A 16773-nucleotide genomic window follows, 5' to 3' on the forward strand; every position below is an offset into this window, starting at 1 on the left:
GAAGAAATGGCAAAAAAAGACGGCGGGGGGGAGGGGCAATTTTCGTCAAAATGGTCAACCTTGTGCTGTATTACAGCACACAAGTATCGGCCTACAGATACATGTTACCAGGTAGTAAAAAAGAAACCCTGCTGCCAGCCATTGAACTGAGTTACTGTAACAAAATGTTACATGAGGAATAGGTTAAAGGGATGGTCTAGTAAAAAATTTTATTTAAAAAATAGATAGGCAACATAAAAAAAAATACTAGCATTCTCCGTTTTAAAACTTCCTATGTAAAATTCAGAGACCCAAAGTGAAAGCCACAGCAGGCAGAAACACACGCGGTTATGTTTACATGCCGCGTAGTGTTTCTACCTGCAGCTGATTTCCCATTTGGGGCTCTCGGGCTCCCCGTGGTGAGCCCGAGAGCCCCAAATGGGAAATGCTAAATGCTGCGTTGTCTGCCTAAATCTGCTTTCCCATTTGGGGCTCTCGGGCTCCCCACGGGGAGCCCGAGAGCCCCAAATGGAAAAGCAGATTCAGTCAGAAACAACGTGGTTGTTTTCCGCAATGCCGCGTTGTTTCTGCATGAATCTGCTTTACCATTTGGGGATCTCGGGCTCTCCGTGGGGAGCCTGAGAGCCCCAAATGGTAAATCAGATTCAGGCAGAAACAACGCGGTTGTGTTGGAAAACGGAGGCGCCTGAGAAACTTGGAAAGAAAAACCGCAGCGTTTTCCAACACAATAATGTTGTATTTATGTTTGCGGTCGCTTCAAAAGTGACCGCAAACATAAATACAACGTTTTTAAAGCTGCAGTTTTATTTCTAAGTTTTCCGGGCTCCTCCAGCCCGGAAAACTTAGAAAAAAAAAACGCAGCTAGTGCTTATTTTTTGTAAAAAAAATAAATGGCACTTACCGAGATTCAGCTGCAGCTTTCCTGCTCTGGTCTCCGGTCCCCGTCCTCCGCCTACAGCACTAATGAAGGGAAAGCCACCCAGCGGTAGCCTTTGTTTACTACAGCTGGCTGGCTTTTCCTTCATTAGTGCCGCAAAAGCAAAAGCCAGCACAGGAGGGCCTCCATTTCACAAAATGGCTGCACCCATGTGCTTGCTTTTGCAAATTTTGAGCTTGAATAGCTCAAAATTTTACATAGGAAGTTTTAAAACGGAGAATGCTAGTATTTTTTTTTTATGTTGCCTATCTATTTTTTAAATAAAAATGTTTACTAGACCATCCCTTTAAAGGAGTATCTGTGTAACCCCCTAGCACTGCACATAGGACCCATAAAGTAAAGGTAAGCAAGACCCCCATCATCTTACTATTCTTGGGAACAGTAGTTCACCCAAGAAAAGGTAGTTAAACCTTAACAGAAGTCCAAGGGACTTCAGTGGCACTGCACAAAAGATGCTGTGCCACAATGCAAAAGCAGATGCCTATGGAGTTTACCAGACTCCATAAAACAGTAAAACACAGAAAATCAAGTCCGCAAAACACGTGAGTGAGAAAAGGTTCCCACTCAGGAGTAATAATTAAAAAGCTCTGAGCCCAGCAAGAACTAGGGGTCTCTAAGGTTAAAAGGAATTGGCACAGAAATGAATGTTCTCCATAACAAGCACCAAAGTTCCTTTCTTACCAGGATTTTCACATGTACAAGTTCTCGTATCCATTATTCATCATGGATCTCCCTCCTTTAGGCTTGGACCCCTTTTTACTACAATGTTCACAACTGATCTCCCTCATTTTGACTCGGAACCTGGATCTCCCTCGTTCGGGCTCAGATCTCTTTTAGCACAATATTCACATTTTGTCTCCCTCCTTCAGGCTTGGACCATGCAATCTCACTTTCTACGTTTTGCTCTTGACATCAAAATCGAAGACTTTCGAATGTGCGATGGGTTTTGCTTAAACCATCGCAAGACCACTTCGATTCACTTCACACAATGTTCTTGCTTTCGTTTTTTCCACTTCTTGGCTGGATACCTTTTTACAGAGACCTTCCATTGAGCACCCACGCAGTTCCGGACAACTCTTGTCACTGGTATTGTATCTTTCTTCCGTAAATGTTCAAATGTCCATCAGCAATTAAGCTTTCTTCGCGTCTTTCATCGCAGGCGTTTCAATCGTTGTTTCTGTGCTCTTTATTCAATGTTGCTGCTTGAAACCTTCACTTCAACGCAGACCGGTCTTGTATCGTCTCCTCTACTCACTGGCTGTGTTGATCTCAGGCGCTGCTTTAATCTTGGAGCCAATGGTGGTACCACGGCGCCTGCTGATGCTCCCCGACTCGGTCAGCCGTGCAGGAGGGCCCTGGGTATCTGACACACACAATACAGGATTCTGTAGTTTGGTTTCCGGGCCTTATGCTTTCTAATTTGCAGGGTTCTGGAAAGTAATGGTTTCTCGCCGAAAAGGTCAAGGGTATCTCCCTCCTTGCGTATCCTTCTTGGTTTGCCGTCTTTCTCCCCTCGTTCAACTGCTGTCAGAAAAGTACTGTTCCTTTGTGTGCTTTGTCTCTTTGTGAGTGTGCTCTCGTGCTCCGTCTTTTATCCGTGTGGGGAAGTTTAATGGAAGTCAGGTGTGAATGATTACCATTAATTGCCTGACCATAGTGGCACATGTCAGGTACACGGCTCGGGTGCAAGTCTGTTTTCTCACAGTACCTCCCTACTTCAATAGGGCTTAACGGGCATAAAGCCGTTGCTCTACCTTGCCTGACCCTGATTGATGGAGTTCTGGTCACGGTTAATCCTCCTGGTCTCCCCCTAAGGTGGTTGTATTGGGCGAGGGTCTCCCAAGATCTTTACTCTCATTATTCAACTTTGAAATACTTGGCCTTGCAAACTGTTCGGTCTCCTTTGAAGACTTTTAGCCTTTCGGAAATAACTCTATTGGGACATGCGACTCCAAGGCACTAGGGCACCCTCTTTTTGAGACTGAGAAGGACTTTTTAAGGTGTAGTGCCTTTTATTTATTATATGGCTGTGTATGGGGTTTCTAACTCCTTTCTTCCTTGCATATTAATTCTCTAATTTGGTTCTTACTTACCTTGTTCTTTTTTTCCCCTTGCTTTGCAGCACTACAGCCAGAGGGCCCCAAAGTGAACGTGTTCATAATACTAGTGTATGTTTAGTCTGATACTTACTTGTGGCTTTTAATTTCTAAGTTTGTCTAAGGTCTAAATACATAATTTTATTTTTATACACTGTAAATTCTGTTATTAAGAGTGCGCAGTGTGTGCTAACTGAACCCTCCACCACTCTCACACTCGCCTAATGTATTGTTCAGTCACACAACCTTGATCGAGTTTGGCTAGACTGGACATTAGTGTTTTTCCCTGTTCACCAGAATAGGGTTGCCCAGAAGAATCTGTCGACAAGGTTGATTCTGGAAATCCATCTCAACGGGGCTGAGAGTCCTAACTTGATTTGCTGTTAATTGAGAAGTAATGTGCAGGGGCCATCCTTTAAACCCCATTTGCACATTGGAATGTACACTTTGCTTAACAATGTATAGAATTCATATACCAACCTGGCACATGCATTTGTTTATTTCAGTTGAGCGTCCGTGGGAAAAACAAGAAGGAAAAGTTAGAAGATTTCTTCAAAAGTATGGTCAAGTCTGCAGATGGAGTCATTGTTTCATCCACAAAGGTGAGCTCTCCTGTCGAAATATCTGCTTTTTCGGAGTATGTACATCTTCTAATGTATCCCCCACTTTTATACCCCAGACTTGGATCACAATCCAGCCATGAAATCTCCAGGATATGTAGAGAATATGCATGGCTACTCCTAAAATGCACTGGGAATGTTCAGAGTTTGGGCCATTTGACTGTGTTCCTTCCCTCCGTTCTTTGGTTTGTGTGGGTGTTGGGTAAGAATTAGTGCAGTCCAACTGGTGTGGGACTACACAAGACATATCTCTTGGTATTGAGTAACCCACCTTTTTAATGTAGGCCTGTACTACACAAGTTGGTAGTGTGACTGAGCAGCCAAGCTTAGCTTAAGAGGGGTAATGTGAGCTGTACAATGAAATCAGTAAACCCAAGTATCGAAGTAAACACACACTTAAAGTTATGATAAATTATTTATTCATACACAAAGATATTTAAAGCATTCTTTAAAAAGCAGCAATTAGTTGTAACATTAGTTTCAAGTAAGGATTCAATTCAGAAAGCGAACAATAAAGCAGGTGAGTAATGCAATCATTCATATGTTACACATGTTCCAGCACCCAGAGGTGATGTCAGTTGAGGTCCGTATAACTTTTATATTGGTATCACTTTTGCAGTATTGAGTTAGGAAAGGTTAGGGTTAGATCAGAACAGACTGAAAGGTTATAAGAACAGTTTGTAACGCTCACCTGATTCCCGCAGAGGCGCCGGACTTGAGTGGGCGAATACCGTATCTTCAAAGGTGATGTGTAACACACGGTTGGCTCTTTGGGCTGGACCTTTGTGCACTGTATGTCTGACTCGAAGAGTAAGATGTCTGCAGATAGAAAATATGGGATTAATGAACTGGGGTTATTGGGTGTCTCTCTCTTCTTCCCCTTCTCTTCTCCTGTAGAACCCCAAAGGTTAACGCTCTCACCTTAGGTAAGTGAACGCCGAGCTCTCCATCTGCCTCGGGGCAGGGTGCCGTAACCAGTTTCTTCACTGGATAAGGGTGCAGGCCTCTTGACCTCAGAGGACTGCTGTCCGTTGTTTACTGCACGAACGGTAAGTTCCGAGTATTTCAAATGTCTTTAAAAGTCTTTTGTAATGATGTCTCTTGTTTTGCAGGGTTCCGGTGATGGCGGATGACGGGCTGAAGTGAGTTGCGGATGGAACCCATGTGAGGAATAGAAGCGCCTGGAAGCACGTAAGTAAGCGCTTGTTGCCTGCTTCACGATGCGCACTAACTGTCCTTTTATCTTGCAGGTACAAGTTCGGAGCTGCTGAAGGGTGCCGGAATACCCACTGGGTTCGGCGTGGGAAGGAGTAATGGCACGTGAGTAATAAAGTTACCCAATGTCTTTAAACGCACCTTCTTTTGTCTTTCAGATGCGGGATGCAGCGCCGAAGGCCTCCGGAGCGTGCGAAGAGTTGGTGAGCTTTTGTATTTCAGATGCCGGAATGCAGTGCGAAGATCTCCGGAGCACGCGAAGAGTAGGTAAGCCTTTGTCTTTCAGATGCCGGAATGCAGCGCGAGGCGTTGGTGACAGCCGATGGACCAGGTAAGAGAAGCGCTGTCACTGAAGACCGTAATGCTAACCTGTTCTTTCTTGTCTTTATAGGTGTTGCTGAAGACTGGATTCAGGATGGTAAGCCTTTTTCCCTTAGGCCCAGGATCAGATGCAGAAGACACGATGAGCGTTCTGCTGCAGAGGATGCAGAATAACGCAAAGCAAGATTCATCCATCGGGTGTGGTTTAAATAGCCTCCTGTGGTGCTTAGGTGTCTCCTTCCACAGCCTCGCTTAGGTAAGAAAAGAGTTCCTGCTTTCCAGAAGAGTTCCAGTGTTCTGAACCTAGGGAGTGGCTCCTGCCCCACCCAACAGGAAAAGTAGTCCCAAACAGAAGAGGATTAGAGGCTCAACTGGCAGGTAAGTAAGCAGCATGGTCTGCTGCAGGTAAGTCCACCCAAGCATTATGAGCCCGGCGCTTCCAGCGCTGGGACTGGGCATATTTATGAGCCTGGTGCCACTGGCGCCAGGACAGGGTCCAAAAGGTCCCAATTGGGACTGGTTGGCACTCGGAACCTGGGTTATGGGTCTGCTTCCAAGGGAGTTGGGTAAATCCTGACCTTTTGGAAGCAGAGATCATGACACAGTTGGATTCTTCCAAAGGGATACAGGAAGTCTATTATCCCAGCATTGAAGTGTTCAACATTTAAAACCTGTAAGGCAATCAGCACTGCCAAAGCCAGTAGGTTCAGAAGGAGGCCTTTAGAGAGCCAGGATAGCCAAAGTCAATGGGCAAAGTCAAAGTTCTGATGCTCTTCTTCTGAGAACAATGTTCTTAAATAGTAAGTGTTTAAAAGTGAAATCGCAGCAACTCAAGAGGAGTCCCTTTTAGAAAGCACAAGGTGTAAGGCCATTGCAGGTAAGTTGAGGTCAACTAAGTGTAGTGTTAAATCACACTCTCATGGAAGCACCCCAAATGGCAAAAGGATAATGCACCCCAAGCCCCACAATACCTTTGAAATGAAGTTGTTCCAGCTGGGCGCCTTTTGGATGCTATGCTGCAGATCCTTGTTCCGGTCCTTGTTTGTGATGACGAAAGGGTCTGGTGGGTTCCTGCGGCACCACTCGAGAGAGGGAGGGGCTCGGCAGCGATGGAATTCTGTCGATTCAGTAGCTCTTTTTGGTTTTGGCAACTTTTTCACAGCGCCAAAGAACAAAAAGCTCTGGTTAGAAGTTCCTCAATCCATCGGTTCTGGACTCTGGTGAGGTGACTCTGGGCATGGATTTATTGCTTCTGGAGTGCCGTCTTGATGCCCACGAAGATTTGTCTGGATTCGCTCTTCGGAAGACAATGCACTCGCAGATGATAAAGGTACACCGGGTATTGGGCTTCTGCACCCTTGGAAAGTCGCAGCAAGTCGGGGACTGCACCAAAATAGTTTGTCTTGAAGCAGGTTGGTCCCACCAGCCTAAGGGAGGAAGTCGTCCTTTACGGATCTTCCCTGTCGATTCAAAAAACTGGGTCAGCATAACTGCAGGGCTTCACCGGGCACTTTGCAGTCCAGGAGTGTGCTGCTGGCGTCTTCTCTCGTCTTCTGCTTTGGATGTTGTCCTCCAATGGTCGACTCTGCTTTTAGTCCCAAAAACCTTGCTTTTTATGCAAGTTCCCATTCATTCACAGCCCTGTGCTGTCAATCGCACAACAGGGTGGCTAGCCGGCCAATAGGACCTGGTTTTACTCGGGCACACCTAAAGCCAAAGGACAGGGATGTTTCGGACTCTCCCTTACTTCCTGACTTCCAGAAACACTGGAGCCTGGGCGGGCTTCAGGGCTGAAGCCTGCCAAAGGCAAAAGTCTTTCTCTCTCCTTTTGTTGTGGGAGGACCCACAAAACACTACCAACGGCCACGAAGCTGACCGCAGAAGTGAACGTAGTCCTTGGCAGGACTGATGACTGAAAATGGAGTCCAAAGCTTTCTAGCATGTCCCAAGCTCCTTGCCGAAAGTGGCGCAGGATGAAGACAACGAGAGAAGGTTCCTGAGAAGCTCTCGCCTCCGCCGTGATGCAATTCTCCCTCTACCACCCGGTAGAGGCTGCTTTTCATCAGCCCCTTCATCGATTCCTGACCTGCCTCAGCTCCCAGAACTTCTTGAAACCTTCTCGGCTACACACATGAGCCCACAAACCCTGATAAACCCAAATATTGCAGCGCTGGATTTCTATTTCAAGTCTTGCGCACCGGAGCAAGCCATCCAAGTCAAGGATGTCACCAGAAAAAAACGAACCCCGCCACACCTTCACCGAACCTCCCAAACCCAGATTCTATTCGTTCCCGCTCCTTACATGAGCGTAGTGACCTAGTGCCGCCTGTCGAAGGACAGACGTGAGGGTTTCGGCTCTGGTTTTGCGAGCGGTGTCAGGCTTGCGGGGGTAACATCCCTGGTTGGTCCAAAGAGAGGGAAAGAACCACATCCGTGACTCTGACAGCAGGAGAGTCTCTCTTCCCCTGTGACATAGAAGCAGCACTCCCCTGCGAAAGGGAGCAGGCAAAGTGTGAAGTGCAGGGTGGTGAGGGGGTCCCTCTGCACTCGGTCTCCTCTCTCCAACCATCGGCTCCTCTGACGGATCTGCCGCAGCAGGGACAGGGGTGGACAAATGGACCCTTCTTTGTCTCTGCAGAGTTGCATGCTGATTGTAGTGACGACGGAGAACCGAGCCTTCCCGACTGGGCAGGCTCCTCAGAGCCTTTTGGATCTCAAAGTTAAAATGAAACGATTCATCAAAGGGAATAAATATCTGCGGACACAAATCCGCAACATTCTATAAAACACACTGCGGATAAGGGCGAACTCGGGTGGGGGGGGGTGGGGAGGGGAACCCATCCCCCTCCGTACCGAACCAAAAAAAAAAAAAACTACCACCAAGTCAGTAGTGGCTCGTCGCCAGAGAAAATCAACGGAAAGGCCACTCCTGAAAATAGACGCTACCAAACTCCTTCGCCTGGAAGGAAAACCCCTAGGAGACCTCATGGCAGCAAAAACAAAAAAAACAATGCTGCATTAAAGAAACCTTTCTCTAAACCAGTGCTTTCCAACGCTTTACAAGACTTTTTCAAAAGACAGTGCAAGCAGAAACCTGACCTCCTAGCGGAACTGTCGGACGCAGAGATACTGGAAGCAGTTCAAGAACCATTGCCAGCCATAAAAATGCACAAAACCGGACGCAACCCAGTTGACAATATACCGTTGGCTTCGTCTCGACACTTACCTGCGATCTCATCGACAAGAGTGGAAGACTGACATTTCTGGCAAGCCCTGCTGAGCTTGAGTGACGAAAAAAACGAACTGCACCCAAACGCCTTTTCCAAGTGGTGGAAATGAAAAAACCAACACAGACGCCCTTTTACCTTCTGGTACTCAGAGACACATTCCATCTCACTGCCTAAACAACTCCAAACCTGTATCTCCTCAAAACAAAACGTTAAGGGCTTTTGATTGGGCACCAAAGTCTCTGACCCTGGGAAACTTGAGCCCTATTTCTAACATAAACAACCCACCTTACTCTACGCTCCCTCCAGCAACCCTTCATAAAGATCAGGAAGCTGCTCGCTTAAATGGAGATCAAGACTCTTCATCCAGCAATTCTCTTCAACCTCAAAACAACATGAATGAGCCAAAAAACAGTTCTCCAACACAAACCGTGGCGCAAGAATCACCTTTGAACACACCTTTGAGAAGTCAAAGATTAAGTGAACTTCCATTTTATGCATCAAAAGAAACGCCATCAAAGTAACCTGACCTGCTAACTATTATGTTGGCGGTCACTGTTGCGCTAGCACCATTTGGAAAACTATGGGGCATTAAATGACACTCTAAAGGACCATACCACTGTAACAGCAATGATGCACACAAGGCTGATTGTCTTGGAAGGTTACATAACAGCAATGGAGCAAAAAACCAACGCTCAAACCATAGGCTTAGAACCAACTCCGACTACTCCGACAAGTAAATAACACCTAAATCTGGTTCAGACCTGCCATCTGAAAAAAAAGAAACAACGTAGCGACCCAAACCATTACGTGGCATTTTTCTGAAAACCTACCAGATACTCAGTTTTACCTTTTTTAAAGGTCAAAATCCGGGACCCTCTTGCCTACCAAAGACCCAACAAGACCGCCTAAAGACACTATCTGTCCCAGACACAAACCTTCAGATCCTCACAAAAGCCCTGTCAAACCTCACCCCAAAAGGAAGGCTGCTCGTTAACAGACGGACAGTTATCACAAACTGAGGATTCCGCTTGTATTATTATTGAACCACCTCAAAAAGAAAACGTGGTAAATAAGGAATCTTCTATATGTGAGGGAGCAAAAATAAAATCTGTGATAGCACCTGTCAAGTGATCCTCCAGCTCTCAGCAACAGATGTACCAAGAAAGGAAATGATCTCTGATATTTTCAAACCTCGTGCACAAACTCTCTCTAAGAAAAGTCAAAAAGAGGGAGGGTCACATATAGTCTTAGAGATCCAGGAAACTCTAACGAAGCAAAATCTGACCCGGCAGACTCTTGCTAAATCACCAACCACTGTTGAGAACTTTCTGGCGGATAAGAACTTGATGAACCTCAGCCAACACCTTTTGCCAGAAAAGAGAGCAGATCCCAAATGAAGAACTCCATGACTTAGAAAAACTTCACTCGGACCAGAAAGAGGATTTACTTCACAAAACAAACTCCTCATGTCATTCGCGTGAAACCCCCCCTAAAGACAAGAGAATCTGGATGGAAAAAACTGGGGTCTAATACAGACCGGATCCCTTCACTGTCACCATTGTCCAGACCTGGGATATCAGGAGACACACCGAATCATAGGAGAAACTTCACTACCTCTCCTTTGAGGCAATGAAAAGTTGACCATTTCCTCAAGCAAAAAATAAAATTCTTGAGAATGAACAAGAAACTCGGAAACCAATTCGCAAAAGCTCCAGAACAAACCCATCAGTGAAAGAAGACCAAACTAAGTATTTATCACCGCGCTCTCCACGACAAGTCTCTGTCAAGCAAAAGACCAAAACTGCCCACAAAAAGCAACTCGAGGGAATCTACCTCTACAAAAACACTTGCATGACCCATCACGACGAAATCACGAACGAAGAAACAGTCCAAGAAAATCCACCATTTACACTACACGACCCAAACACCCTACAACAAACTCACAACACGCCAAATCTGAAAACTCAATGGAAAAATGGGTACTTGAGCTGGAACAAACGAAGGACAATAGAGATGAAATCATATTAAATAGGAGTCCTGACCTTGATACATCTCATTCCAAAATTGATCCAAATCACAACAAACGATTTGAGGATTGTCGAACCAAGCCATTATCACGGAAGAGCTAGATGCCAACTCCATATTAGCTCAAAAAGGATTAAAAACAAGCTGATAGAAAGAGACTTTAGATCTCTGGGATACCATCTCACAGCAGAAAAACATCTCCGAATGCCCAAGTTTCAAAACCACTGAATCGATACGGAAAAAGCGACCAGAAAACAACGAAGACGGCCATCACCTAAGACTAAAACACAATACAAATTCAAGCTCATATGAACGCAGACACTCTTATCAAGACAACTCAGTCTGCATATCAAAGCCCAAATACCCCACCATTGACTCAGACCGAAGTTCCACCCCAATCAACTCAAACCTTAACTAAGCTAGATGATTCCAAAGAAAAGCACGAAGCAAAAATAGCTTTCCGCAAAGAACGATATGATCAACATAGGAATCTCTCCAAGACCACCCATTCAACACTAGACCGACCCCCAACACTCAAAACAAAAAAATCGACCTCAACTAACTTTTGGGCATGGCTCCCAAATGCTCTTGCAATGCATCGATCAAAGTAGCAACTCATGGAAAGGCCAATTCTGCGAGACTCGACGAACACACAAAAAAGCCCACCTCACGATCTTAGACTTGGATCATGGAACACTAGAGGATTTGAGCACCTAACCTCATCCAGCGACGCCAACCTAGGTCAGTCGATTTGTGGTGCTTCCAGGAAACCTGGCTGACTAAAACTCCATCTCTCGACGGCTTTGATCTCCGTCCGGCACCGGCATCGAAACCCCCGGTTGGTCGTCCGTCCTCGGGCTTGCTCACTGCATGCTGCATCAATAGTGGCTTGTCTATAACGAGCATTATCGTCTCAAATTACTCACTACTCGCATTATTACTAACATGGAAACTGTCTTCTCCAAATGAGGTACCTCAACATCTAATTCCTGTGGCAATACTAAATGTCTATTGGAACCCAGCTGCAATCGACCCAAAAAACTTTTTGTGCCCAATAGAAACCACAGTTGATGAAATACGAACCACCCACAATACGTTGCACATTATAATATGTGGCGACCTTAACGTCCTATGCAACCAGAACACTACCAAAGAAAAAATACCAAGCGAACGACGAGGTGAAGCGTTGACCAAATTGATGAACTCGAGACATTTGCACAACCTGGACATAGTATATAAAAGCAACTCTCGCCCTCCAACATGGGCAAATAATAAATCCGCGTCTACTACTGATTACACTTTTGTTTCTGAACCTATCCTACACCTAATAACCTCCTTCGACGTCAATCAAACCACATCTAGCGACCACTATATTTATCAAACTACATGAAAATCATCATATACAAACCAGGACAAGATGGAGTTTGGTCTAGAACCAAATAACCAAAAAAATAGATTACAGCTTTTGGCGCAAAATATAAGAGATCTAACGAATCGGTATGCAAAAACAAACGAGACACTAAAATCTGTGGCTACGGACTATGCCCCTTTGCTGATTTCATACAAGACGCAGAAAGGTAACTATAACAAATACCCTCAAGCACCCATCCACCCATATGATAAACTCCTGGTTGTGAAACACTGTGCCTTTTAGGAAAGCTAAAGGATCTATAGCATCTCTCCCTATGAACAAAAGAATTATAGCTATTAAAGACCTAACCAGAGAATATAAAACTTGGGTAAGAAGACACAGATGGACCCTACACCAGCAAGACGTTGAAACTATGTTGAAATCCATCTGCTCCAATAACTCGAAAGAATTTTGGTCGCTACTTAACAAAACATCTTCAACCAGTGGCCCAGAAATTACAAATTCAATTGATGAAGTCACTTGGGCGGCTCACTTCAAATCACTCTTTGAACTACCAGACGCCTCATCAGAATATACATTTCTACATCCATCGACGACTGAGGCGAAAATTCTTAAGCAAACTGATGCCTGGACAAAGCTGGACGATTTAGATGATATCAGTGACATCATCAAAAAACTGAACAAATCTCGAGCCCCGGGTTCGGACGGCATCACCAATTTCGATCTAAAGTCGCACCCTGTCGAATGGGCTAAATTTGATAAGAACTGTATTTACACGATGTATGGCCGTAAAATCAATCCCTCCAACATGGCAGTCCGCAATAGTGGTCCCGATTTATAAGAAAGGCGACAAACAAACAAGATCCCTCCAACTATCGATCTATCGCCTTACTTGACCCCATAGGAAAAGTCTTTGGCTCGCTCCTCTTGAAAAAAATCCAATCCTGGGCCACATGTGCCCCTTGTGATGAACTTTCAAGCGGGCTTCAAAAAAACACTAGGAACCACGATCAACATCCTTCATCTAACCATCTTAAAAAACAAAGTGAAAAAAGGTTACCCAAAAGTGTACACAGCCTTTATAAACTTCTCTAAAGCATTTGACAGTCGGTCGCATCAGACTCTGGCAGAAATTATCTACCTGGGGCTGCCCAAGCAACATCCTAGACCCAATCAAAGCTCTTTATATGGATACTAACATCAAAGTGAGACTAAATCACCAAGGCAGTCTATCTACTCGAATTAAAACACAGAGGAGTAAAACGAGGCTGCCCGTTGGCACCGCCCCTTTTTATCGCCTATATGGGAGATTATCAGTGCTCTGAAAAACTGATCAGATCTTTTCCACCGAGAATATCACAAACAAGCATCAGCAGACTGCTTTATGTGGACAATCTTATCTTACTAGATCTAACGCCTATAGGCCTGCAACGCCAACTCACCAACCTACAATTATTTTGCAATGAAAACAACCTAGAAATTAACATCGATTAAAACGAAAATCATGGTGATGGAGCGCTCAGCCAGAACACCAGTCAAACCAAATTGGTTCCTGGAAAAAACCAAAATTGAAAAAGTAAAGAACTTTAAATACCTCGGTGTAACATTAGATAACTCATCAAAAGATACGGCCATGCAAGAATCTCTGTTTGACAAAGCTCGAAGCCTAGCAACTAAAGGCAAAGCAATAGACGGAACATTTGTTCTACCATTCCATTACTGAACTTTTACAAACAAAAAGTGGTCCCCAGTCTAACATATGGATCAGAAGCTATGCCATGTCTACCTAAGAGACTCTGGCCAAAACTGGAAGCTTATTTCTGGAGGGCGACTCTCGCCCTACCAGACTCAACTCCGATTACACTGATACAACGAGAACTCAGTTTTCTCTCTCTTCAAGGCACTGTGGACTGCAACACACTGATGCTCTATAGGAAATGTATCCTTTCTAACCCCTCCTTCCTCCACGAGCTAGTGCACAAAGATATTTTACGAGGAAGCTGTCCAATCTTAAACCAATGGAAAGAAGAAAATCGGGCTCTATTAAAAACCATCGAGTGCACAGAAGACGACCTGATCAAATACCCCACAAGAATAACCAAAAACATAAAAGAAATGGATTGGATACATACTTTAGATTCAGCGTCCGAATACAAGCTCGTCTCTCACTTACCCTTACTATGGAAAAAATGACGACCTCCAGAACTACATCAAAAAATTCCCGAGCAGAGCAGCGCGCAATCTTATGAGAGCAAGACTAAACCTCTTAGACACAAACGAAATCCGTCATTTAAGAAATCAATCGCCGACTAATATTTGCAGATTTTGTGCAAAAGAAAAAGACTGTTCGCCATCTTCTACTGTCCTGCCCAAATCTGACAGATATTCGGCATCCTTACATGAAATACATCGGCCAACACTCGGCAGTAACTGACGAAGAAACATGGTGGAAAAGAAAGATTAGTGGTGATCGTACATTGTGGCAATTAGCAACATTTAAGATCCTCTACACCCTAACTGAAAAACTTGCCTTGGAAAGCAACGATAAATAAATCTTCTGTATTGACATGGATGTCCTATTACTCTCAACAGCAAACAAAACAATCAGTTACTTAAGACTTAAAGCCAAGAGGCTAAATATGATCTAAGATGATGTAAAAATCAATTTTTTGATTAAATACTCAAATAAAAAAAATCAAAACAAAAAGTCTTCAAACTGGCGCAAATCTCAGAAAATCGTGAGGACCTAGTCCTAAATAGAGGAACAGGACTCAAGATTTTAAAAAAAATCTGCTAGTTTAGATCATTGAAATCGGTTGATTACATTCTAGTGGAACCCTATCATAAAGACCACAAAGCGAAAACATACCTTCACATAAGAGCCACTGCTCTGAGGTTGTCCCCTAAAGAAATAGAGGACCACCTACTAAAACGGGGTTACTGTCTAACTGAACTGAGAGGAAAAGTTCACCGAAGAACATAAACAGGAAAGAGTTTTATTACACAACTTCTAGACGACATTACACGTCAATAACTGAGGCGCTATACAGAACCAGTAGGCAGAGTCACAAAGCCATAACAGCCTCAGGACTGGAACCAAGAATTAGAAATGTATTATCACAAACCGACCTCAACGACTTAAAAGAAGATGAATCGTCCCGAGAAAAAAGATCGGAAAAGCCCAGGGCTCAACCTTCTGAGAAAAAACATCATACAGCTGACTCTCCTGATCAGAGAAAATACCCAAGAGGCATAGAGCGAAATCCTTGAGAGACGTTCCAAACAAAATAGACGACATTCAATCAAAAGAACTATCTTCTGCCCCTATTAAACAGCTCTGGGCTTGGCTTCCCAAAGCGCACTCAACCCATTCAAAAAAATAGCGACTCACCGATCAAAGAGGTGCACAGCAGAAAACGGATTGTACAACACCACAGAAACCACAACTGCAATATTGAAGACGGGATCTTGGAATACACGTGGCCAACAACACCTCACGAAAACCGGGGCTTAGACTTGGCAACTTCGACATCCTCTCCCTTCAAGAAACCTGGCTGGTGGAAAAGCCTTCTCTACAGTTTTTCCATCAAAATCTCACCAGCATTGAAAGGACCAATAGGGCGACCGTCTTTGGGCCTTTTACTCGCTGTCTGCTCTGGGAGTGGGATCAACATTTAAAAGACGCTTGCAGCCACGCTGAGTCACCTTTCGGTCCTGGTGTACTGGGACCACCTTGATTTGGTGACAGGGAAAAAATTGACCACTCCGATAGTTATAATCACCATTTGCTGGAACCCGCAAACGCAAACATCCGATAAAAGGTTCCTAGCGACAATAGAAACAAAATTGACGAAACATACGTCGAAAAGCAAGTTGCGCACATCATTATTTGTGGCGATCTCCACGCAATATGCACCAGAAAAAGACAAACCTCCACTGAGAAAACACCCAAACCTCCATCTGAGAAGCGTGGTCTGCTCTGACAAGATCTAATGGATTCCTGGAATTTTCATATTGACCAGGTCTTTTTCAATCCAAATCAGATCCCGACGTGGGAGAGGGAAAATTCAACAGCAACCATTGATTATATCTGTTTACAAAGCTATGATGCCGCTAATCAGCTCTTTTGAGGTTATCCGAATAAATCCAGTGATCACAACCTTCTGTATCATGGGCCTCGCCAACACTCATGAAACCAACTACATCGGTAAACATGGAAAGTAATAAGCAAGGAAACCATCTAAGACTTCTGGCAAAAGAAATAGAGGAACCTACATCCAATTACAGAAGACAGCTCGAACCTAGCATAGCTGGGGAAACATCAGAAATAGATTACTGACCACTCTTAATGCCCTACAAAGTGGGTGCCCTTAAAGACAAACCAACCTGTTCAAACAAAAATCCATAAATTCGACTAATTACTGGTCTACAAACGACGCTATCTTAGACAACTAAAGAAACAAATAATTATAAGTTCTGGGTCAAACTACTACTGAGTAAGACTCTACGAACAAGACTCAGAAGATATGCTAAAGCAGGTGGCAGGGCACAATGCTCGTGAATTCTGGGCACTAATTAAAACCTCAGGCGCTCGGATCGAACCTACTTTGACAAACCGCGTGAGCGAAGCAATGTGGCATACCCACTTTACAACTGTATTCCAACTGCCACCTCAAGAACTGTCCCCACTGATGGGTCTTCCCAGTGCGTTTTAGGCTTTCCTATCTAATAAATCAACAATCCAAAAAAACTGAAAACATCAAGAGCCCCAGGTCCGGATGGGGTCACAATCATCGACCTAAAGAACCATCCAACGGTCTTCAAAAAATGCAGTGATTCAAGTTCCATCCCAACATCATGGACATCTTCGGTGGTGATGCCTATGTTCAAGAAGGGAAACTGGGAAGGCCCCTGAAATTATCGCCTGATAGCCCTTCTCGACACCATTGGGAAGGTC

The 16773-nt window shown here is 44.4% G+C and overlaps 1 protein-coding gene across 1 annotated transcript in view; it reads left to right on the top strand.

Annotated features, from left to right (window-relative positions):
* Positions 1 to 16773, top strand: part of SNX6 (sorting nexin 6) — a 470945-nt gene that overhangs the window by 202500 nt on the left and 251672 nt on the right. Inside the window, exon 7 of the mRNA XM_069638456.1 lies at positions 3540 to 3635. Within this exon, the coding sequence (XP_069494557.1) occupies positions 3540 to 3635 (96 nt within the window). The remainder of the gene's footprint in view (positions 1 to 3539; positions 3636 to 16773) is intronic.

This window comes from Ambystoma mexicanum, chromosome 14 (assembly GCF_040938575.1).
Source record: "Ambystoma mexicanum isolate Mex_15411 chromosome 14, UKY_AmexF1_1, whole genome shotgun sequence".
In the NCBI taxonomy this organism is placed as follows: Eukaryota; Metazoa; Chordata; class Amphibia; order Caudata; family Ambystomatidae; genus Ambystoma; species Ambystoma mexicanum.